Source organism: Tyto alba, unplaced genomic scaffold, assembly GCF_018691265.1.
Source record: "Tyto alba isolate M040663 unplaced genomic scaffold, T.alba_DEE_v4.0 Super-Scaffold_42, whole genome shotgun sequence".
Classification (NCBI taxonomy): Eukaryota; Metazoa; Chordata; class Aves; order Strigiformes; family Tytonidae; genus Tyto; species Tyto alba.
In genome coordinates, this window is record NW_024881318.1 from 19,802,053 (window position 1) to 19,827,270 (window position 25,218).

Consider the following 25,218-nt stretch of genomic DNA (forward strand, 5'->3'; position numbering starts at 1 on the left):
TGTGGAGAAGCTGCAGGCTACATTCTAAATTTAAGCCAACAAAGCTACAACTCCAACATGACAATATGATTGTACTGTTCGGGCTATTTAATATAAATGTGCTCAGAATAATGTATTTTCATGTATAATTTATGCATGACGTGGTAACAAACGCTCTTCTATTTTTAAAACCTTCCATGCCAACAGGAACTAACTGAAGGAGCCTGTCCACGTAAATCATTTTGCTAATATTATCTCATTAACTGTGAATGATTCAATTCACATCTTAATTCACCTATATTTGCCCATTTTTAGTCCAGTCTTGTTCTATTTGCTTTGCAAACTGCAGATCATGCTCTGCTTTCAAGGTGGGGAAGGTACGGGGGATCTGGGGTGCCCAAATCACACCTCAGCTGGCCCCGCTGGGGTGGGGTCTGCATTTCGTCTCCCTGAAGAGCCCGGCCTGTGCTGGCCTGCTCCTTCTACTGCCAAAGCCAAAGGCTTGTGTGGTGTTAGGTCAAACCCTGTTCATCACTTGTGAGGGGATGAAAAATAAGTATGTATGAAATGTTATAAAAAAATCAGAATAGCACTGTCCCATATTTAAAAAAAAAATCCAGCTGTACCATTGTTAAATGGAAGCTATGTTCCTATTTGGTTTATTATTATATTACACCATTTTAAATTATTTGCTGGGGTGGGGGGGCTAGAATGTAAAATATTTGTTACTTCCCCAAAGCATGAATTGGACTGATTTTTGGTGAGAGACAAAGTTGGCCAGACAGTAAAGGTGACAGTTAAAATTAATTAGGCTCATGGGAAAACTGTTCCTAGGCAACCCTTACTGAAAGTGAAGATTGATAAACAAATCTACACTCTGCAACTGAAATAAGAGCAACTCTAGGAGATTTTGATGAGTCTTCAAAACAATTGGAAGACTTCCTTTCTGTAAACAATTGTCAAAAAGATATAAGCAGTACTACCAATCCTTTAAAGATCACAAATTAGCTACTAAAGTAACTCTATTGAAAATATTCAGTGTTGTGTTACTTCAGCGAGTTTGAAAGCCTATAGTGTCACAGCTGTTGACTTTACGTTACCAGGAGGAAAATGAAAAGTTCACATTAATGTGAAAAAGGAAGTTGAGATTCTCAATCACTAGTCTCAGGATCCTTTAAGTAAGTAATCATTATATACTGGCATCACTTTTTAGCATGCCAATCTTTCATGAAAGCAAATCTCATTCTTTAAGGTATATGCCTATGAGGAATTAAATGCCTCAGTTTATCATTACTCAACCAGACAACTTTTAACCTCTGAATTCTCTTCACACAGCAGACGTTCTATGTTACCTTAATTTAATGACTGTTTGGCAACTACTTACCTTTTAGAGAAGAATGTGATTCCAGATCCATCTTTTCGTTACAGATGCACTACTGAAGTTTGCATGAGAGCAGTCGTGTTTCGTTGGGAACCCAACTTCTCCTCCCCAATGTAGAGACATAAAACAAAAATTTTAAAATGAATCTTTCAGGCCGTTAAATCCAAAATTACAATCCCCAAATGCTATCTACAATAGTCAACCCCTTTAGACAATGCCTAAAATTCTGCTTAGTATATTCTGGCCCGAGTAGCTAAACTCCTGTCAATTACTTCAGTTCTCTCAGACCAAACAGCTGAAAACCTGAGATAGCTAAGCTCGCAAGATACATCCTAAGCACCCAATGTCTGGATTAGAACTTCCACCTAATGCAGTTATGACCACTTACAAATATCCGCTAGAGCAGTTACCTGTTTCATCCTAAGCATGTTACCTAATAATCTAAAACTTAATGCAGAAGCAATACTGGACACACCTGCAGTGCCGGGTGCCAAGAAACCACCAACTGCAACTTTGTCACTATTCAGAACACAAGCACTTTTACATGTTGGTTTTTTTTTGTTTTTTTTTTTTTGTTTTTTTTTTCCCTAAAAATTTTTATGCTGAAAATATATTTCTAATTAGAGAAATGGTGGCGGCTGGTTCTAGCTTTTAAAACTGAATACATTAGTAATAATTGGAATTATGCTGATCCCTATGATACTGATGAGGCATGTCATTGCACTAGTCAATGGTTACTGAGCCCAAAACATAAGCACATATATTAACCCATAAGCTGTAACTCACAATGGAATCTTTTCCACAAATTTATATAAAAGCACAGTAGTCTCCTGAACATCTAGTAGCAGCATAACCCATTAACTACTCTCAGAGACTCTTTTTTTCAGTAATCACACTTCGTGAGTTGTGGGACTGGAATCTGTGGGACAACTCTGGTAATGCGTATTTTGCATGAGCAGGTACGCAAAATGTAAAAAAATGACAAAAAAAACCCAAACCCTAGCTCATACCTAAAAGCAACAGATTGTGTGAAATAAGACACCATAAACAGACAATTAGCAACCTGACAAGTTGTCCTCCGTAAGGTGTCTCTTTAATAGCATGTTCTCTTTATTGATTCATGTATTATTTATACAGTTGCCAGAGTTCCCCTTCTGTTATCCTCGTGTATCGTATCTACCGCTCTAAGTCCAACACACACAGCAGATCACCGCTTTGTTACACATTTCAAGAAATAACGACAAAAACAAAGATGGTACCACCTATATGTTGTGGAGTTTGTCCACACGAAACAACGGCGCCTCAGAAAGTCCCTCCGCACGCCGCTGCCGCCAACTCTGCCGTCTCGCCTCGCCTCGCCTCACTTACTGGCGGCCCGCCGCGGCGCGAGCGCGGGCGCCGGCTCCTGCCAGCACCCAGGAGCTCCCCCAACGTCCCGGGAAGCCCCTCGCCACCGCGGCGGCACCGGGCTGAGCGCAGGGACCGGCGGGCGGCGTGTGTGTGTGTGTGTGTGTGTGTGTGTGTGGGCGCGCGGGGGGGGGTGAGGGGGCCGCGCGGCCGCCCCTCAGCCGCGAGCCGCAGCCACCACGTGACGGGCGCCCCCCGCCGCCGGCACAAGGACGCGCCGCGTGACGCGACGGCGGCGACCTCCGTCTCCCCTCACTCCTTCCGGGTTGGCGGGCAGCCCCGCCCCCCGCCGTGGCCCGCCTCCCTCCGGCGCGCTCCGCCCCTCCGCCATGCCGCGCCCCCAACACCCCCCCGCCCCGCCGCCATGCCCCGCCCCTCCAACACGCCCCGCCCCTCCAACATGCCCCGCCCCGCCCGGGACCGACGCACCGCCTCGCCCCAAGGTCGGTCAGTGCCGCGGTGGGGCCGGCGCCGGCGGCGCGGCTGGTGGGTGCGGTGGGCCTGGGGGCTGTGCGCGGAGCCGGGGCGACGGCACCTCCGCCTTTCTCCCGGCGCGGGCGGAGGGCGGCGGTTGCTGGGGCGAAGACTGCGGTATCCCGCTCGTGGAGCGCTCGGGAGGAAGGGCGGGTGGGAGGAAGGAAGGAAGGACGTGTGGGAGGAAGGACGGACGTGCGGGAGGAAGGACGTGTAGAGAAGAAAGGCAGGACGTGCGGAGAAGGCAGGTGGCGCGGGAAGGGGCCCCGGGGACCGGAGGAGTGTCCGGGTGCGGGGCTTCCCCCCGGGAGGGGCGCGGTAGCCGCTGGCCTGTGTGTCGGCGGGGGGGCGGCGGGCCCGGGCGGCGGAGGGCGAGCCGCCCGCCCAAGGTCAGCCAGCGGCAGTGGGCTATAAATAGCGGCGGGAGCGAAACGGGGCCCCTGCGTTGTGGGCCGGGCTGGGGGGAAGCGGTGGGGCCGTTGCCGTGAGGGGCGGGACGGGACGGGTCGGGACGGCGGGATTCCAGGCGCGGAGCTTTTCCCTCCGCCGCCGGGCACCTGCTCTGAGGGGCGGCCAGGCGCCCTTGTCCGTCCCCGGCTCGTCCCGCCGCGGGTGCCTGGTTTGGTACGTCTGCTGAGCGCTGGGAGGCGGCGGCCCCCTCGGGTAGCAGCTTTGGGAGCTCGGGCTCGGGCTGGAATTTTTTGTCTGGTTCCTCGGGAGACAGGAGGTTTTCCCGTGTCAGAATTCTTTGTTTAGAGCAACGGTGTAAAGAGAAAACAGTCATGAGTCACAGAAATACGATCTCTAGGTCAGCTTGTAACGTCAGTCCTCCCACAGGCTTGCTACTTCAGTTTGATAGTTGTCTTACTTAGTTTGAAAAAATGTTATTTTTCTTTTCTAGCTAGAAAGAAATAATAGTCTCGTGGCTACTGGCAGTCAACCAGACTTAAGCTGCTGAGTTTACATACTTTATATCTAGTATCATTAATAATTCTTGCTTTGTTTCCACATGTGCAGCAGGGATTCCATACGTGGCAAGGAATCTGCTGTGAGATCTGGGTGAAATGGCAAGCCTCCTGCGTATTGCTGTTAGTGGGTGCTCAACTCCTGTTTTTGGCAATGTGTTACCACCTAAGATGCGTTCCGCAAAGATGCCATGCTTGCGAATGTTTAGAACCCACCAGATGCTCACGTCTCAGGCAGCTCCAAAGCCAGGTAAATTAAACTATCCTAAGTAATCTTTTGTTTTAAAACATGAAGGTAGCCTGAATTTTTCTTTCAGATATGCATAAGTACAGAAGAGACTGAAAATAAAAAGAACACTCTTAAATCACATTAGCATCATGCTTGAATCAGTTGCAGTACAATTTTACGCCAATTTTAAAGGGATTATGCAGATGATGTTAATTTTTGTTATGAATATTTTGGATCCACATAGCTTTTATAGGTAGGGGGTCAGAGCTCCTGTTGACACCTTTCATGAGGGAAGTATTTAAACAAATGTTTTTTTTTTTACTTAAAAGCCAGAATTCCCCATGAATTTTGGTAGTACCACTCTGTGTCCATGCAGGGGAAAATACAGCCCTTGCAAAGAGAGCATCTACAAGCATGGCTCTATGTAGATGTAGCTACCCCATCTAAAACCTCTCTTAATTTTGTTCAACAAACTTATATTGTACCACCTTGAAGAACTTTTGATCTCCATCTTCATGTGTAGGGACTGTTGGTATATTTGCACTAATTACATTTTAGTGCAGATAATGGACAGGTTCAGATATTTTCAGGAAAAGAAGGAGGGGAGGATGGGGGCATCCTTGGTTCCCGTTTCTGATGTGAGTCTGGTGTATGAAAATCAAAGCTGACATTTTCTTGCTCTATCCTATGCTGTGCATAGCCTGACAGAAGACTGGAGAATATATAAAACTGGTTTAATGTTATTTTTGCCCATTATCCTGTATGTTTCCCTGAAGAAATTTAGAGACCCTGCTTCAGTGCAGATCTAGAGTCAGTCTGCGACAGATTAGTGTGGAGAGTTAGACTGATTGTAGACTTGATGTTCAGTTCTTCCAAACATAGACAGTAGGTAATTGCATTAGATATTTTAGAGTGCTGGGAAAGTAGTGCAGTTTGTGAACAGAAGTGTCTGGTTGTGAAAACACAAGATATATGAATAAACTGTGTAACTCTGAGAAGACTTTGTTGCATGAAATTTCTAGCAATACTAACAGTGGCTGGCTGGTGTGTTTTAGGGTCCTTTCAAATCTGTGACCCAGTGTTCTGGAGCTTCTGAAGACATGTGATGAGAGAAGGAGTTTCTTTACTTTGAGGGCTCCTGATAGTTTGTACTGCATAGCTTTTTACCACAGTTGCATGGTGAAACCTGAATTTCTATTCTCTGACTGACAGCTGAGGGATCTTGGATCTGTCAGAACTGATCAGGTCATAGTTTTGGCATGCCATAAATTTGTGATGCTCCAAATTTTGTTTTTCCATGTTAAATATCTGAATGAAAGAGTCATCTGTCTGTCTTGCTATGGCAAATTTTACCTTGGTTGGGAGTGTTAACCTGAGATGTAGGAAACTAGGTTTGAAGTTCTTGCTCAAATGTTCCAGGTAAGTGCCCCTGTTGTTGTTTGAGTTTGGAATCAATCTTTGTATGTGACTTTGACCATGAATTTGATTATGAAACTAAAAGATCTCTTCAGTTTTACTGAAATCAGTATGCTTGTCTATGTGCATGTGTGCATTTTCTTGCTTTTCTGAACCACTTTTCTGAAATTTTCCCACAAGGACAGAATATTCTGATTAGTGTCACGTGTTTAAGCATTCAGTGCTGTCCCTTCAGATCTGCCATGAGGGAGGCCTTATTTAATGGCAAGTTGTAGTCATGCTGTGCAGTTATTTAGTGCTGAGAATTTATAAGTTTGATAAGTCTTTTTGGTTGATAATTAAGCTGTTCTTATAGTTCATTTTGGTAACATGAGATTTGTCATTCAGTAGAGGGCAAATCAAGGATAGAACAGCCATTGAATGACAAATTAGTAGCAGTACTATTGCCTATGTATACTTTTTAAGTGCTCTTGAATCCAAATTTAACAGCATATAAAATAACTACATTTTATTCTTACTTTTAGAAATTATCTTTGATTATAATGACACTTGGTAAAATCACTGTAATACTGAAAGGAGTAAGTTTTGTGAAAAGACTTTATTAAGCTTGTAGTTATTACTGCCATTCTCTCAGATTAGCTTTTGTTTAGTTCAGGATACGTTATGTCCGAGAATACTCCTTGAGGAGTGAAGAGATTTGGAGTCAGTTGAAGTGTGAACTTGGAAGATGGATACTTTTCCTACTGCTATTTATTTTGCTGCTATTTTCTTTGTTTCTTAGAAACACAGGAATTTTCATACAGGAGTAAACAAGTATTCCTGTAACCTGTCTCAAATAAGTGCTAGCACCAGATGCTTCAGAAACAGATGCAAAACTTTCCCAAGCCTTGGGAAAGGTGCTTATGGAGGGACCGACTCGCAGGTTTCCGGTATACTTCCAGATTGGTTTGTTTTACAGCTCTGTGACTTTTACCACGCTTTATCTTGGGATTTTTTATGTCCTTTTTATTTTGAGGCTTCTTTCTTAAAATTTCCTACTTTTTTCTAAATCTTGCAGAACTTTTAAATCTATAACAGTTTATTGTACATTATTTACAAACCATAGATATTCTTCCTTAATTTCCTTGGGTTTTTTATATCTCCTTGCTTGTATAAGAAGAGGGATCAGGTGTTTGTTTAATCTTCTCTACCTTTTTTTTTTTTTTTTTTTTTTTTTTTCCCCTTTTTGCCAACATCACATTGCTGTTCTTTGGAATATGTCCTCATCTTCAGAACAGGTGAGATGGTTTGTTTAAAGCTGATATTAGAGTAACATAGAAGTTAGGCAGGTTATGTATCCTGTTTTCTCATCCCAGAACATGTGACATATAGATAGGCAAAACTTCTTTCTCATTTTCTCTAAGTCAGTCTCTAATATTTGTCGATATTCTTTTGCTACAGACTACTTCTTGTAATCAGGAGAAGGGGACAGAAACTTGTGTTTTTCTCTATTCAGAATACACACAGTATTCTGAGTTTTCTCGATAGTTTTAACTTAGTATCTTCTTTAAACACTCTGTAAGTTAAATGGAGAAAATAGCTTTTTTACTTATTTGTAATTGTTTGATTTCTGAAACTTGGAAATGTAGATTACCTACTTTGCTTGAAGTTTGAGATTGCCCTTTGAATATAACCTCATTACACAGCTGAGATTATGTTAAAGGGATGAGAAAGGGTGGTGTCTTACTAGTTTCTCTAAATTACAATTTATATACATTCTATGTCAAGATTCTAAGGCCTGTGAAGTTTAATGATTCTACTTTTGATAGTGGCAGAATCCTTTTGGTGGTGATTTTTTGTATTAAAAAAAAAGTACTGTGTAACTCCTCCTCAGTGAACAATACATTAAAAATCTTCATGTGACTCAAAAAAGTGATCAAGGTATGTATATCAGTCAGTTTTTGGAAAATGTTCTTAATGTCATAAAGCAGTAAGTTAATTACTAAAACATACTCAAAGCAGTTCCTTAGATTATCTGACATGGAGGCTTACAAAGGCAACCTGGAAACTTCACAGTCTCATGCAGTTTTAAACCCATGGCAAGGATAGCAAATGTGCTTTCTCAAAATAAAACCTAAATCAAGATCCTAAGTTCGTATTTCTGGATTTCAAACTTTCAAAACTAATGACTTAGATGAAATTGCCAAGTTCAACAACCCAGATCTCTATTCATAGCATAGCTTCCTTCAAACAGTGTTTATCATACCCTGTTCTGGTGTTCTAACATAGATCTTTGTGTTGCAGTTGTAGGCATCTGCTTTGTTTTGGTGCTGAATGATGTGCTAGCTCAGGGCAGTATGCTTGAAAAATGTCCTATACCTGCTCTAGCTAAAGGTTGTCAAACTGACATGCATTTGCTTCTATATTCAGTGTTTGCTAGAAATTTGGTAGTGGGACAGAGCAGAAAAGAAGGTGAGAGGCAAATGAGGCTTGTTGAATGTTTATTTTGGATTTGATCCCCCAAAGTACTGGAGGAGGTCATAGTCCTCAGTACCGGTCTCTGAACATTTTGCTTACTAAGTAAGGTGCGAGTACTTTCGATCTGGAAATGTTTTACCTAATTTTATTGCATGCAAGATGTAACAACGTGAAAGAAAGAAATGAGGAAACACATTTGGTGTGTAGTGAGTGCATATTCCTGTCCCATCCCTCCTAGCCATTTACTCTTCTGCTGTAGTACTCCACACAAAAGCAAGTAAACAAAAAGAAATCAGAAGCATAAATTGTCATTTGAGCATTGGGAGCAAAAAAAAAATAAAATTAATTTTTTGTTTGAGAAGTGTATAAGTTTTAGTCAAGTGTCTGTGTGCCTTTAAATTTGCAGTCACCCTGTTCCCTGTATGCTATAATTTATTCCTTTCTTCCTTTTCATTTGTGTGCTGCAAAAGCTTCCAAAAGGAGAAAGGCAAGGTAGCACTACAGATATTATTTTCTCAGGGCTTCTTGAAAAGCTTTTTCCCTTCTATCCTAGAGCTACTTCCTTTGTGAAATTGATCGGTCTCTGTTATTCTAACAAATTTCAATCTATAGGTTTCATTTCTGCTTCTAAAAGAGAAGAGAATTAATTTCCACTGTGTTGATTTAGTGAAAATCAGAAGCAAGACTTGAGTCCTTAGGAGAAGAGATGAGAAAGTCCTCTTCAAATGACAAGGGTAATTTGTATGAGTGACAGCAACAGTTACTGTAGCTTTCAGGTGGTTAGTGCTGCTGTGGTAGGGCTGCCCTGAGTTACGTAGTGATGTTTAGATGTGGTATATGCTGATGAAGCAAATCTTCGCCAAGCTGTTTTGCCAGTTGACGGGTTTAACACAAAGGATACAGTCACCAAGTTAGAGATAGGCTTAGTTTACTTTAAAGCAGCAGAAAGGATAAACAAGGTACATTTAAACAAGGTAGTGCACGTAATCATTTAAGCAAGATAATGCACCTAATCATTTTTACATGAAGTTAATACAAAAACAAGCAATAGATAAACAAAGCAGTTAAGAAATAAGGCAATGCAACCAGTCATTACTATACCGGACAAGTCATAGTCATTAAGAGCAAGATACATCACCAATTGCCCTTATACCTTACCATCATCCAGATCCATGCTTCAGCCGGGAGCCCTGTCGCAGCGAAGGGTTGGAGAGCCTTTCCCGGCAATTGGGAAGTCCTGTGCAGTGTATCTACTCGTAGGTGAGGTCTCCGTCTTTGCTGTGAGAGGGTCCTGCTTTTATACAGGTTAACAAACAAATCTATAAATCTATATGGTTGACAAAAGGCATGGAAAACATGTGGTGGATTGGCTCACCTTACCGTCCTCCTTTCGGTTTTGTCCCCAAGCCTGGCCAGGGCTCAAGGAAGAACCAAGGCAGTTGGTGTATTTGTGTACTCGACCTTGATAGCAAGTTTCTAAACCAGGCAGGGTCACTATATTCCCATATTGTTTTATCTAAGCCACCGATTTTTCTAATGTGATATTCTATCCAAGCTACATATTTCACTAATGATCAGATACTAATGTTATATAACGTTTGGTTGTGAGGTTCATCTGCAGGGCAACTTTGGTTCAGGGCCTGTTCTTCAGGCCTTAGTACTTCACAAGCATGATTACTTTTGTGGGTCTGTTACAGATGTGTGTTCTTGCTCCTGTTACGACTTTATGTTCCTTTCAGGCATGTTTCTCTGAATTTGATTTTTGCCTTGTAATCTAAGGACTTTAAAATATTTTTCTAAATATAAAATATCAAGACACTTGTGGCAAAATGTAGCAAATTACTTGCTACCATTTTATTAGTTTAATTTCAAAGAGAAAGCTAAAATAATAATAATTTAAAAAGGGTAAAAAGAAGTAACGTACTTCTTTGTCTGGTGATTTTTCATTCTGTCTTGTTGTTGGATGTGTTCAATCAGGTTTTTTTAATGGGTTAGAGGAACTGACAAGTACAGGCAGATACTTATGTAACAGTTCTTAGCAACTCTGTATTGTATTTTCATAACATTATAAGTTGATGATATCTTCACAGTTATTAAAATAAAACATTTTCAGATGTTCAACTTTAAGCACCTTATAGTCCCACTTTTATTTCATAGATAGATTTGGATTTAAAAATATCAAAATAATTCAATTCCGTGAAGTTCTTAGTGTGGTATGTTTTTGTATTTGTTTTGCTTGTTTCTCTCTAAAAAAACAAACAAGAAAAAAAAAAGTGAAAAGGAGGCTTTCCTAGAATGTGCAACACATTACTAGTCTGGTATAGTTATGTAGGACAATGCACAGTATTGGTGGCCAAATTAAAAGCAGATTTGTAATTTAAAACAAGCCTTTCACCTCCCTCCTCCCCCTTTTTTTTTGTTGGTTTCATTTTTTTTGTTGCTTGAACTTGAATATGAGTGACTGCTTAGGCTGCTCAAGTTATATGTCATTAATATGCATGTGGTGTGTGTCGTATAAATGTCACAATCCAGGTTTAAATTCTGGATAGACATTGGTGAAAGCTGGTGCAGAACTGGGCCTGCATGCTGGACTGCATGCTGTCTACTGTAACTCAGGCAATGTGGTATATGATTATTCTGCTTGAGTCTCTATTTATAAATAATGTATCTAAACAGTTGATTAGATTAGAGAAGTTTAACTCTCAGGTATTCGTCTGGAAGGCTTCAAATTGTATATGAACAAAGTTGGATGCTTGTAATTTGAAACCTTAAGCTAAAACTGATAAATTGCATTTTCAGCAGTTTCCTGGTGTTATTTAGTAGAGTTAAAAATGAAGACAAGGAGATAACATTGAAGATAAGTATAATTGAACAAACTAGTGGATGGATATTCCATTATTCTTCAGCTACTCTTGAATGCACGTTTTCCATTTCTGTAGCAACTCTTACAGTACCTTATCACGGTAGTAGTGCATTTCAGTGTATTTGGTGGTATGTAAAGTTACATGCATTAATGGTGATCTGAGACAACTGTAATTTTATAGACATTAAAAAAATGTTCAGTTAAAGTGCAGTTCAGCTGTTCAAGATCATTTGTTTATTTCTGCACAGTAATGTTGAAGTGACTAGAGAAGGATTTAAATTCTTCTTACCTCAGGTAGAATGTGTTATCACCAGAACACAGTGTATTGTATAAATCAGAATGCCAATTACACGATCAGAACCGTGTAAATTTAGGTGGGTATGAACTGCACCAAACACTTGTTACTGCTTGTGTGGCTGATTGTGCTGACCTGCTGATTTCTGAGAACAGGGATTTCTAGCAAAATGGTGTAATCTAAGGAAATACAAACTACACTGCTAGAAAATTCCATTCTGCTTCCTCTTCCCTTAGGAGTGAGAATTACTGTGTGACATGTCTGCATGTGTCTGTACAACACTGAAGAGTGTTATTTTTATCAATTAATTAATCTTTACTGCAACTCATTCTGTCTTCTCTGCCACTTACAGGAATTCCTTATAAACAGCTGACTGTAGGTGTCCCCAAGGAGATACTTGAGAATGAGAAGAGAGTGGCTCTATCACCGGCTGGAGTTCAAGCCTTGGTTAAACAAGGCTTCAATGTTGTGGTGGAATCTGGTGCTGGAGAAGCTTCCAAATTTTCTGATGACCATTACAGACAAGTTGGAGCAAAGATCCAGGGGACCAGGGAAGTCCTGGCTTCTGATTTGATTGTCAAAGTAATTGCTTTATTAATATATATCCTATTACATTCTTTTTGGGGAAACACATAGTTAGATTTTTTTCCTAATATTCTGCTGGAAGTTCAGTAAGTAAGCTCCTTTAAACTCATATTTTAATTTCTAGGTTCTAATTCAATTTTAGCCTCTGTTTTTTTTTTACAGCTCAGATGTGCACCTACAGTAATAAACTGGTAGATGGCAGCATTGAAAAAATTGAGGATAATTTCTTGCCAAGTTTTTAACTGCGTTGGAGGAGTTGTGTTTCCTAGAGCAAGGTAGATTAGTTCTGGATGCTGATCAGATGAAATCCCTGCTGTAAGAAACTTTCACTCCAAAAGTAGTAACATAAAAGTCTGGTTACTTTTTAGAGAGAATTGCGTGGAGTTTTGAAGGTGGACGTTTCTAGCTTTTCTCAATCAGATATCTGACAATTCCACAGCAACAGTGTGTTTCAAAAGTATTTGCAGCTGATGCAGGAAAACTGCTAAAAGTGAAGCTGCTTGCGAGGTATTAGGTTGTGCAGAGTCTTGAAGGAAAAAGGAAGACGACCTTAAGCTTGATGTTGAGAGTTCCTTTAACTTCTCTATTTGAAGTTACCCTGTTAGGATTGAACATAGAATTTCTGTGAGCTAGTTTGTGAACAACCCTTTTAAGTAGGTTTCTTTTTGAGAAAAAGTGAGAAATGCAGAAGAATGGAATACCTATCAAGATGAGTATCTGCAGGACTTCATGCTTGAAATTAATATAATAGTATATTGCAACCTATTAGTAATTCTTAGCCTGTTGAACTTAATTGGCACATCAGTAGTCATTTTGTTTAAGTGGTGGGGTTTGGGGCAGCTGTCTGTCATAAAAGCCAGTAACTGCAGGTTAGAAGCCATCAGATCTTTCTGAAGGTGTATGCTGACTGTTACTGCCTTGTCACTGATCTGCCTGGAGCTAATTCTAATATGTGGACTGCAGTTAGGAAATTCAGTTACTCAGTTCAGTTGTGTAAACAGCCTTTGATATAGTTCCTTCCATTTGTACTTTTTGGATGGGAATGAACAGACTGCACCCAGGAGAAGGGAGGTGGACTGTGTTCTGATTTATTTCCTCTAATTAATTTGGAATCTTCTCTCTCTCTTCAGGTGAGGGCTCCTATATATAACTCAGATCTAGGTGTACATGAGGCAGATCTTTTTAAGACAGCGGCTACCCTGATTAGTTTTATCTACCCAGCACAAAATCCAGACCTCCTGAAAAAACTTGCAGAAAAAAAAACTACTGTCTTGGCTATGGATCAGGTTCCACGGGTCACCATCGCTCAGGGATATGATGCACTTAGCTCTATGGCGAACATTGCTGGGTATGAATCTTCTTCCCCTCTTCTTCCCTAGCCCGCCCCCCCCCCCCCCCCCCCCCCCCCCCCCCCCCCCCCCCCCAACCAGCTTGAGTGAGTATAACTGGATTAAAAACTATGTGCTTTGATATTAAGTATATCTAAACCAATTCTGCATCTCTGTTTTCATACAGCTGTTTCATGTAGGATGATGCTGTTGAAGGTGCCAAACAAGTTTCTTATGGTCAGCTTCGCAGCAGATCAGAGCAAGGCTTTAAAAAAAATAAATAAAATTGAAGGCTATTCTTCTAATTCCTGGACTGTTTGTCTAGTGCATTTTTGATCTGAAATAGATCCGAACAGTCTCAAAGATATCCTTAAGACAGCTTGAACACAGATCATCTGTTTTTGGGATCTAATGTTGTTGCAAGCTAAGCCAAACAGCAATCAGTATGAATGCAATTGCCATGGCAGATATAAACAAAAGACCAAATACTGATTTCTTCATGCTTTGCGACTGGTATTGTAGGCATTGTAGTGAATTAAAATGTTGTTGGCATCAAGCTGACTCATGTTCTTTATTATTGGTTTTTTTTTTTTTTAATTTATTTTTTTGAGTTTTTACTTAGATGATGTCTGTGAGGCATAATAAGCCCTGAACCAGGCTGACAAATTTTGTGGACACCAGCAGTATAAATCTGTGGACATGTTTGGTTACTTCTCTGTGTTTTCATTCTGTGCAATTTTACTACAGTTTAGAAATGTACAATGTATTTAAAGGTATAAAATCTACAAGCTGTATTCCACATTAGGACTAATTTTATGGCATACAGACCTCCATATGTTCCTGCTAGAGATAGGAAAGAGAGTGGAATGGGACTGTTGAACGATGACACTGTTAGTAAAAATTCAAGAAAATGTGCACTTTTGTTAAGAAGAGATACAATCATGCATTGATCTGCATTTTCAGATAGTTCTACTGATGTTAACCTGGCATCCAGCCACCCATTCGCAGATGGCTAGAAAGCAGATGGGGCAAAAGAAGTAGCAAGGTTAAATTATTTGCCCTAAGCCATATAACTCTGCAGAGTTAGGGTCAGAGTATCTTTTTTGAATGTGTTCTTCCCTAAGTGAACTTAGTGCAAAATTACTCTGGTTTTGCAGCTGGTCGTTCATGTTCGCTTCCATAACAAACCTTGGGTTACAGTCTTAGAAGGTAGCTTTGAAGACCACAGAGTTAACTTCTGGCAAGTTATGTGTTTATCATTCAGGTAGAATTTTATTTGAGAGAGTGAATAGTTGTGGATATCCAACATTTCAGTCCAAAGATTCTGTCTGAAAATGCATTTCATGATCTTAAAAAAAAAAAAAATAGCAAGAAACATGAACAAAGATAGACTATTAAACTTATGGTCAATAATAAAATATTAAACTTGCTTTATCCTATGCATACTATGGTCAGATGTCCATCCCTTTGGTTGCTGTCATGAATGGAATTGTACAGAGTCTGGGAAAATACTGATCTGGTTTTGTCCTTAATTGACAGTTACAAGGCTGTTGTTCTGGCAGCAAATCACTTTGGTCGATTTTTCACGGGTCAGATCACAGCTGCTGGTAAAGTTCCTCCAGCAAAGGTATGTGCAATTAAACAGATACTGTGGCAGAAGAGTATGTGAGTCTCAGATCACAGCTAACCCCTGCTGAAACTGTATTTAAAGCCTTTTTTCCTGCCCTGGGACTAGTTTTAGAGACTAGAAATCCCTGTAATTATTCCCATACCAGTTTTTGTTCATTACCTGTAGTCACCTTTTTCTGGGAAGTAGAATAATTTGAGTTTTATTCAAGTTTGCTTAGTTTTAAATACCAAACTAGATATATATGGAGGGATTTTCTTTTTTTTTCCAGATGGGGGTAGGCAAGGAAGAAGTTAAGAAATTTTGGAGATGTTGGGAGTTCTGGTGCATTGAAGGCTGTGGTGGAAAGGATTGCTTGGTTGGAATTGTAGGTGGATTGGGTTAAAGAGAAATTAAAGTAGAATTAGGGAAGGAAGAAAAAAAAGATAAGGATAAAACCTATACTTACATAAACTGTTAACTACAGATAAGTTGGCTCTCAGATAAGTGAAGTTAGGATTTACAGCTTTTAAACTGTTAGGTTTATGGGTCAGCTTAACCAAAGTAATTTTGGGTTCCATATTCTAAGGTAACTTATTTAAATGGATCGTTAATGAGATATATCTGCAGTTGTGAAAGCACTACAATGCTGATGTTTTTCTAACCAGCTCTAGTTTTGTTATGCTCCAAACATGATGGTGTGTCATTCTAGGTCTTGATCATAGGAGGAGGAGTTGCTGGCCTGGCTTCTGCAGGAGCAGCCAAATCAATGGGTGCTGTGGTTCGTGGATTTGATACTAGGTAGGTGTGTGAGAATGGTAATAACAATCTGAAATTGTTTTAAGATTAAGTAGTTTGTGGTTGTATTACAGTGAAAATGCTTGTACTATGCTGCTTCACAATTCCTTTCCTACCATTTTTATTTCATCATTGCTCCTCATTTTGTTACACCTCAAAACAACCAAACCTTCCAGAGAGCTCTTCCAATTAAATAATTCAGAACTATAGGAATAAAAATTAGTTGCTTTATGAAAATGACAAAGTTAGGGCTTTTATCCGGAATTTCATGTCTCTATTCTCCTTGGGGAGGCAGGTTAAATAGTAAATAAATTATCTTTATGCCCTTATTTGTAGCTTGCTGTCGTGGTTTGGGTCTGGTCGGCAACCAACCCCCGCAGCTGGTCTCACCCTCCCTTCCCCCTCCCCACCTGGGAATGGAGGAGGGGATTAGAGGGGTGAAGGGAGACTCGCAGGCTGAGATAGGAACAGTTTAATAATGGCAATAAAACGAGAACAATGACGATCATAGGGGGAAAACAAAAAGAAATATATAAACAGGCAGTGTACAGCGTAATTGCTCACCACCCGCTGACCAATCCCCAGCCCGTTCCCGGCCAGCAGCCCCGAGACACCAAGATCCCACAGTCGCAATCCCGGAAGCGAGAAAGAGAGAGAGAGAGAGAGAGAGAGAGAGAGAGAGAGAGAGAGAGAGAGAGAGAGAGAGAGAGAGCCCCTTCCCGACCACCCCTCCTCTATACAGTGAGCATGACGTGCCATGATATGGAATATTTCACGGGCCAGTTTGGGTCAGGTGCTGTGGCCGTGCTCCCTCCCTGCTCCCTGTGCCCTGGTGTACGGGCAGGACATGGGGAGTCGGAGAGTCCTTGAAGTCTCAGCAGCAGCTGAAAACATCAGTGTGCTGTCAGCATTCTTCCCATACCAAACCCAAAGGTAAATCCAAAACACATCACTCATCTAGTCCCTGAAAAGGAATATTAACTCTATTTCAGCCCAAACCAGGACACTTGCTTTGATCCAGATTCATAGTTGCATACTCTTTCACCTCTACTCTTTGGATCCCAGAGGGGCCAACTAGGAACTCTTTGGAGAGACACTTTTTTCAATCTGCTGAAGGAGAGAAAGAGATCAAGTTCTTTTATTAACAGAATTCAAGATGAAAGAACAGAAACTCTAGCTGAAGCTGCTTTAAATACTGCTTTCATTTGGACTCTTCTTTGTGTTTGGAAGGATTATTTTGTCCCATAGCTATTTTTTTAGAGCAGTAGACTGGGAAAATTACAGAGCACAAACACTTTTATAGCTACAGAGACTGCAAACTTGTTTAAATTTTTTTTCTATCAAATGGCTTTCTTATATTGAATTTATATGTGCTTAATACTGTATTTGCATTAAAATTACTTATACACATTTGGTTTTATGCAGAAGTGGCATCTAGTGCTACTTAGCTATATCTAATATGGAAGAATAAAAATACATGTATCTCCAGATTTATGATGTGCAATATGAAAAAACCTTCACTCTGCTTTGTTAGAAAATCTACATATGCCTTAAAACAGACTGGAAAGAGTTAATTTTTTGTAAAAGCATGATCAAAATGTCCTAAAACTTTTCAGATTTTTTAATTCCCTTCTTAAGCATCCTGTGGTGTCGTGGTTTAGGCCTGATTGGCAGCCAACCACAATGCAGCACCTCTCTCTCCCTTCCCCTCCGGCAATGAGAAGGGACAGAGAGCCAGGCTTGGGGTTCAAGATAGGACTGGGATGGGGAAAAATTCCCCTTTATGATCACGAGCAAAAGGCAGACTCGTTAGGGGAAGAAAAAAAGAACGTACATTTATTACAGACACTAACAACACATAACAGAGTAGGACAGTGAGAAGCATTGGCACATCTTGAGAACACCTTCCCCCCACCCCTCCCTTCTTCCCGGGCTCAGCTCTGCTCCTGATACCTCTACCTCCTCCCCCAGTGGCGCAGGGGCAGGGAATGGGGGGTGCAGTCAGTGCTGCCACTTCTTCCATCTTCAGTGGGGGGAGATTCTGGAACTTGTTCCCCTGCTCCATTGTGGTCCCCCTCTCACAGGAGACAGTCCTCCACAAACTTTCTCTGATGTGAGTTCCTCCCATGGGCCGCAGCGTTCCCCACACTGCTCCGTCATGGGTCACTAACTTCCTCTGACTGGATTCCCTCCCACGGCTGCAGCCCTTCCCGAGCTGCTCCGGCGTGGGACTCCCCCGCATGCTGCAATCCTCCCAGTGCTGAATTACAGCAGCGGGGCTGCCTTTTCCCATGAGACCCCGGCCTTCTTCGGGCACAGAACCTTGATCATGCGAGCAGGAACAACAGGCCATAAATCAATGTCTGCTCCACCGCAGATCTCCATGGGTGGCAGGGGGGGCCGCCCTGCCGTCTCCCCACAGGATACAGGGGGGTCTCTGCTCCGGCACACCTCCCCCCTCCTTTCTTCCTCCGTTCCTCCACTGACCTTGGTGTTCACGCAGCTGCAGCAACTCCTCCTCACCAGTCCCACTGCCCGTCACCACGTCCCTTCTTAAATACGTTATCGCAGAGGTGCAGCTGATTGGCTCAATTTCCCAAACAGAAGTGGAGCTGACGTGGAGCTGGGGGAGCTTCGAGAAGCTTCTCACAGGGGGCCGCCCCGATAGCCCCCTCCCCTGCCACCAAAAAACTCCACCACTCACTCAACCCAGGACATGTGGTTACCGGAAAGTGGTACTTAATTCACTCTCTAAGACTCAGTGTTGGAGTTTTAGAAAGCAGGCATTCTTCATTACAGTGCCGAACACACGGGGGTTAGCTCCTCCTAATGTGTGTGTGTGAGAATGAAATCAACAAGCATTTATACTACCTTAATCATACATATTCATTGCATTTTTATCAAATTCATAACTTTTCTGGGAACACATTTACCATGTGTTAATGTCTCTTGTGCATGTCAGTTGCAGTCTTTGGGTGGTTGTCGGGGGTCTTCAGATGAAGGCTCATAGTCTTCTTTACTGTTTTCGCCAGTTGACCCTTCTGTGCAAACTCAGTCCTGTGGTCACGTACATCTTGACCTTCAGGACTGACCTGGTCTGGATTCGTTGCTAATTTGCAGTTCCTTTATGTTTCTTTGCACCTGCCACTCTAAGGCCAAACCGTCTCTAGTCTGTAGATTATTTATGAGTGCCTTATCCTACAGTTATTCCTCAAAAGTTCAGTATTTGTTCTGCAGCACAATTGTTAAATGGTTAAAACATCTTAAATTGATCTTAATAATTCTATTCCACAAATACATATTTTATAATAACCTTAGTTCACAGGTATTGCTGTGTACTTTTATCTAGGTGTGCAAGAACATTTGTGTTAAATCCTCTACATGTTGTGAATATTCACCTAACACTGAAATTTAGTCTCATTATTTATTGTCATATCGTGTGATGCAAAATAAATTGCAGAGTTACAGGATAACTGTAAAAAAACAAACCAAACCAAAACCCCAAAACCCCACCACCTACCCCCCAAACACACAAACCCAATTTTCCCTGTAAAAATAAGACTTAGTATTTCCCATTTCACAGATTAGACAGGGCCACAGGTTGTGTATTTGTCACCTATTTTAGGCATCTAAGCTTGGGCTTTGGATTTACCTAGTCATGACAACAGGAATGGTTGAACAGAGATAGTCAACAGTTAAGCTCCCAGTTTTGAGACTTGGAGTAACTATGCTGACTATACCAGGAACCATGGGCTGCCTTTATTCCTTATCCAAGTATCTACATTAGGGACCTAAAGTTAGTGATGCAATTACTTTTTTTCACTAAATACAGAAAGTTGAGGACTTTAGTTACGGTCTCCTTAATCCTAGAATAAGTTTTAGATCTCTTGTCCGAAGACTGCTACTAAAAAGACCAGAAAAGTCATGGTGGACTTCTAAAGTAGTGGTTGTTTCCTCCTCTGCAATTTTCTTTTCCTAGAGCTGCAGCTCTGGAACAATTCAAGTCTCTTGGTGCTGAGCCGTTGGAAGTAGACTTAAAGGAATCTGGAGAGGGACAAGGTGGTTATGCTAAAGAAATGTCCAAAGAATTCATTGAAGCTGAAATGAAACTCTTTGCCAAGCAGTGCCAAGATGTTGATATTATCATCACTACAGCTCTTATTCCAGGTATGTTTTATGTGTAAGATGCTGATTTTCATTTATCTTGTGTAAGTTGGTATGTTTTGGAGCTGCTTCTGCAGCTAAACCAGAGTTGTTAATGAATTATGTCTGTGTGAGCATGTACCTTTTCCCTTCCCTGATAAATGCCTGTTTTTAAAGTGTGTGCCTTCTACAACTTTTGTTTTCACAAACTAGCAGTCTTTGACTCAATATCATCATATATTCTTATTAAACAAGGAGTAGATAGTAATAAAGTAAGAATAGATAATTCTCTTGCATATTTATTGCATCACTGCTACTTCTGCTAACTGTCTTCTATAATTGAAACATAGTAAGGTAGAACTTCGGTTTTAGTGCTTTGTATTGCACAACACCTGTATTTTAAAAACTTTTATGATGTGGTGGTTCTTTTGTTTGTTGGTTTGGGTTTTGTTTGTTGGTTGGGGTTTGTTATGACTTGAATTGTAAAATTGGATGTTGTCAGTTTAGTGAGGACAAAATCGGACTTGCCAGCATCTTCGGTAGACTGCCCATGCGTACATTTTTTTTATATGCTTGGGAGCAAGATGTTCTAGTATTTCTCCTCTCTGTCTGTAAAAACAAACCTTCTGTGACATTTCATCATAGGTACTGATTATTTAAAAATTTTGCGTACAAAAATAAGGTTTAGAGAGAGAGAGAAGGGGATAACTCATCTTCTGAGCTCTGCAGATAAAACTGTATTTTGTGTTTAACTTCCTATGCCTTTTCTTGTCAGGAAAAAAAGCTCCCATCTTGTTTAAGAAAGAGATGATTGAATCAATGAAGGAAGGTTCAGTTGTTGTGGATTTAGCTGCAGAAGCAGGGGGAAACATTGAGACTACAAAGCCTGGAGAAATGTATGTTCATAAGGTGAGTATTTTAATCTGCAGATCATTCTCAGTTTTCATGAATTCACATTGTGTTTTGTAAACAGCTGAAAATGAGTAGTTGATTTTGCTGTTTGGGTTTAAGTAATCCTTTATATTTGCATTTGATCACTAGTCATCTCTGTAACAATTTGAAGAATTTTAAAGAAATAAACACTTTTGTATAGTGTTCATTTGGTTGTTAAGTATGAATTCTTACTGCTTAGACTTTCAAGTCCAGTGATTTGTCTCTGCTGAGTTGAGGGTGTGGTTTGATATCTATTTCTTGGTCTGCCTAAAGAGACAGCAGTAGCAATAGCTTCTTTGACTTTCTTATTGCCTCCCATAGCAGGAGGTTAACAGTTCCTGTCTTAGGTAAGCTAAACAGGTTCAGACTGTGTCAGTGTTTACTTCAGTGCAGTCTCTGGTTTAGGCCAATATAATTGCAGCCTCAGGAGGGTGCTGTCTTTCTAGCTTCACCAACATGAGTGTGTCTGCCCTAGAGTATCCAAACTACTTGTAACCTTAACGGGGAGTAGCATGCATTGTCTTATTAAAGTAAGTAATTTTGCTCTGGACTGAACTAACTACTTTGGTTTTGCTCCAGTGTTCATTGGCACAGTTGAGAGCTTGCTTTTCTGCTTTTTGCGTTTTGTTTTTGGTAGTTGTGAGAAACCTACCAGCAGTTATAGAAATTTGGGTGATGAGATTTAAAGTAGCAGATTTCCAGGGTTGTTGTTTTGTAATATAAGGACATAATACTGTTATTAGGGAAGCCTGTAAGACGTACTGCTGCCATGGCTGTCATTAATACAAGCAGGGCTATGTGTTAATATATGATGAGTCACTCATTGTGTTTGGCTTTGTGGTTTTCTAGGGCTTTTGATGTCATTGGCTTCAAAACTGAAATTAGAGTATGTAGAACAGAAATAAGCAGATACTTGCAGGAAGAATTTATATGGAGCAGTTTTAGTCAGAATAGTACTACCCCTCGATGTAGTGTGTTGGCACTGAGCTGTGGAAAAGAGCAGCAGTGCCCAACTATTAGCAGTGTGCCAGAACATTGCATTAAGAAGCCAGAGTTCCTGGGAGCGTGCACGGATCTTAGCTGTAAGTTGAGGGAGCAGTGTTTTAACACAAGCCTGCTTGAACATGAAGAGTGCGTGACAGCCTCAGCTTCCTATACTTCCAAAAGTATGACAGCTAGGTGTGCTTGTATTTGTTCTTTAAACAGTGTTGATGTATTACGTTATGCAGCTGGCTAGTTCTGAGGAAGCTCCCTCACTCCTTTGTCATAGAGAAGGTTGCCTCTGGTGCATGCCCTCCAGAAGGCCTGAGAAGATGCCAAGCGTTGGACAGGATAATCTGTTGCCTGGTTGCTTTAAGGAGCTAAGTTCTGAGAGAATGGTAGGATTTGGAGAGGAGAAGCTCTTGCACCAATACATCTTCCTCTCTGTGTAGGCTTGTTGCTAAGGTCATTTAAAGTGTTGGGTTTGATCATGTTGAATTGTGTAACTGTTGTGAATAATCCTTTCCCAAGTTAATAATGTTACAGCTGCAGGTATCAGTTTTAGCTGGGGTTAAAAGCAGAAGTAGGTGAAACAGTTTGGAAATCTATTTCTAGAAGGATATATGGGAAGAGGTGCTGCTTCTTCAGAGATTGTACTAATCCTTAATATTATACTTGAATTTTTTTCAGGGTGTTACACACATTGGCTACACTGACCTGCCTAGCAGAATGGCTACTCAGGCTAGTACTCTGTATTCCAATAATATTATCAAACTCCTAAAGGCTATTAGTCCTGACAAAGAGAACTTCTACTTTGATCCAAAAGATGAATTTGATTATGGAACTCTGGATCATGTTGTTAGAGGAACCGTAGTAATGAAGGTAAATCAGTAAATACTCTTTTCTTCATTTGTGAATACGTACTTTTGTCAGTGTTGTCTCTTAAAATGCATTCAAAGATACTGCATGCCAATAGACTTCAGATGGGGCTTTATGAACATGCTAGGCAATTGCCTTTTGTATTCAGCTGAATGTTCCTCTGTACCTTTTTGCAAAGAAAACCCTCTTTGCTTTTGTCTTCTTGTCATGGTTAAACAAATACCTAACATCTACTATTGAAAAACAGGAATAAGATTGAATTTGCATGTCTTATTCATGTGATAAAAGCATAGTTATTTAAAACATGTTTGAAACATTACTACAGGACCAGAAAAACATGTCTTCCTTTATTTTTTTTTTAATAAATACATGTTTCTATTCTAATAAGAGTAATTTCAGAAGAAAACTGGTAGAACTAGAACACGCGGGATACTTGAAGCTCTATTAGGAATTAATAAAATACAGACTTAGGGCATGGGTCAGCATGGGCTCTCCTCCTGCAACTATTAAGAAATAATCATTTGCAGTTTAGGTAAGAGGTATTCATTTCTGTTGAGTTTTGCTGCATAATGTTGCCAACATTTTGTAACGCTTATGATAACGACCCTGGAGGAGTCTTGCGTTGACTTCAGCTCTCTCAGACCACTGAAGTGGTGTGTACAGCTCAGGTCTGACAGCTCCACCACTTATTCCTCCAGAGGTCTGGAGAACATCAAGAAATGTGAGACATCATGCTTGGTGCCTAGCAGAGGTCTGGGCAGGCTCTCATTACAGTTCAGATCTGTAGCAGATTTTGCTATTTCCAAGGCCCTCTTTTATTTTGCATAAATGTTTTTCCTTTAAGGAACTTTACCTTTTCATTTTGGTTTCTGCTTTCAAGCCTTGTGCTGTGTTTCCATCAGGTGCCGTTGAACAGTGATACTAAACCTTGTCCAAAAAATGTGTAAGCCAGTCTGGTTAACTTGGTCAGGCTGTACCTATCATCCAGCCTTGCAAAATTCTGCTAATGCAGGAAAGGAAGATGTTCCTGTGGCATGGCTGTAAGGTGTTAACTTACTTGAGTTGCAGGATTAAAAGGAGTAGGCTCCTCTTAACTATAAAGTGTCTGCCATATTAGGGATAACTGTACATTTCTCTTGTCAGGATGGCAAAGTGATCTTTCCAGCACCTCCACCAAATAACATTCCTCAAGGAGCCCCTGTGAAGCAGAAGACTGTAGCAGAGCTGGAAGCAGAAAAAGCAGCTACTGTTACACCTTTTAGAAAAACTATGACTAGTGCATCTGTATACACAGCAGGTAGGCAACTTCCAGTGTTAGAGAATCAATATAGTGTGCTTCTTGTTTGGTTAATATTTTTAAGTGACTCTTCATCTCATTCAATTTAATAACTGTCTTGGAGAGCAGCTGATTGGCTGGTGTACTCTAGTGCAAAATCAGTGTAATATAATAATTGCTTTTGGGAGGGAAAATAAAACTTCAGAAATTTAACCACAAGCATTAGCATTTCAAACAGTGCTGACTCATGCTGTGTGCATGTATATGTGTTTGGCGTTATTAAAATATCAGTAAAATACTTCAAAGTCTGAAGGACTCCTGCTAGGGACTGTGCCCATACTTTGCTGCAGAATCAATTCAGTGCTATTGCTTTCTTCATGCTTTGATGTATTGTATGAGACTTAAATGCCCACAGTCTACTGAAGTACTGTGAATAGGACATTGGTCTTGACAAATAAATGTTGACTCTTCTTGTTGGTTGATATTCCTCTTGCATCAGAACTTCTGCATGAGGTAATAACGAATTGAATATTCTTACTTTTAACCTCTGTTCTTCATATGCACACTTTGAGTCTGGCAATAGTATGTCAACATGATTGTGACTCATTTACATTTTTATTGTAGAACAGGAGAGTGGCAGGATTCAGTGTTGGTGTAGAAACATACCTTTTATACATGCACACAAAGCAGCACAAAGATGTGTATATTTATGGTTTTATTTTCTGTTGTCAAAGAAACACTAGCACCAACAGAGCCTTGTAGTTGTCAAAGATGATCCAGCTGACCTTGAAACAGGTCCATGCACAAAACTCCATTTTGCTTTTAGTTCAATACTGGACTCCTGTTGTCCAGAGTTTAAATGTAAGAAACCACTGAAGTTACAAATGAGTTTTGTTGTGGTTTTCTTCCAGGTTTAGCTGGCACATTAGGACTGGGCATTGTCGCTCCTGATACTGCTTTCACACAAATGGTGACAACGTTTGGCCTGGCTGGAATAGTGGGGTACCATACAGTATGGGGTGTGACTCCTGCTCTTCACTCTCCACTCATGTCAGTGACTAATGCTATTTCAGGTAAGGAACTGTCACACAACTGCTTATTTTCTATTTGAAGTAGGCACAGCTCCTTTTATTCAAACTTTAAACAGAAGTCTGCTGGTAATGCCTTTTAAAATGCCAGAGAGCCTAGTACTACTTTGCATGGCTGAGGGCAAATATGGTGCT

At 40.7% G+C, this 25,218-nt stretch overlaps 2 protein-coding genes across 13 annotated transcripts in view; one reads left to right on the forward strand and one right to left on the reverse strand.

Moving 5' to 3' along the window:
- The window catches only part of PAIP1 (poly(A) binding protein interacting protein 1), a 30,411-nt gene extending 27,381 nt beyond the window's left edge, over positions 1 to 3,030 (reverse strand). Inside the window, exons 1-2 of one of the 5 annotated variants that reach the window (XM_032993068.2) lie at positions 2,623 to 3,029; positions 1,364 to 1,458 (exon numbers count right to left, since the gene is read on the reverse strand). In XM_032993068.2, coding sequence (XP_032848959.1) covers positions 1,364 to 1,394 — 31 coding nt within the window. In that variant the 5' untranslated portion in view covers positions 1,395 to 1,458; positions 2,623 to 3,029. Of the gene's footprint in view, positions 1 to 1,363 lie in introns of all 5 variants that reach the window. The other 4 variants (XM_032993073.2, XM_032993060.2, XM_042804678.1 and 1 more) reach the window with 4 other exon arrangements.
- A 128-nt stretch (positions 3,031 to 3,158) lies between these two features.
- Positions 3,159 to 25,218, forward strand: part of NNT (nicotinamide nucleotide transhydrogenase) — a 49,187-nt gene continuing 27,127 nt past the window's right edge. The window contains exons 1-13 of one of the 8 annotated variants that reach the window (XM_032993011.2): positions 3,159 to 3,210; positions 4,262 to 4,456; positions 7,124 to 7,128; positions 8,779 to 8,800; positions 11,819 to 12,048; positions 13,182 to 13,399; positions 14,919 to 15,006; positions 15,698 to 15,786; positions 19,763 to 19,950; positions 20,702 to 20,835; positions 22,531 to 22,722; positions 23,863 to 24,016; positions 24,907 to 25,068. In XM_032993011.2, the coding sequence (XP_032848902.1) occupies positions 4,306 to 4,456; positions 7,124 to 7,128; positions 8,779 to 8,800; positions 11,819 to 12,048; positions 13,182 to 13,399; positions 14,919 to 15,006; positions 15,698 to 15,786; positions 19,763 to 19,950; positions 20,702 to 20,835; positions 22,531 to 22,722; positions 23,863 to 24,016; positions 24,907 to 25,068 (1,633 nt within the window). In that variant the 5' untranslated portion in view covers positions 3,159 to 3,210; positions 4,262 to 4,305. The other 7 variants (XM_042804634.1, XM_042804633.1, XM_032992999.2 and 4 more) reach the window with 7 other exon arrangements.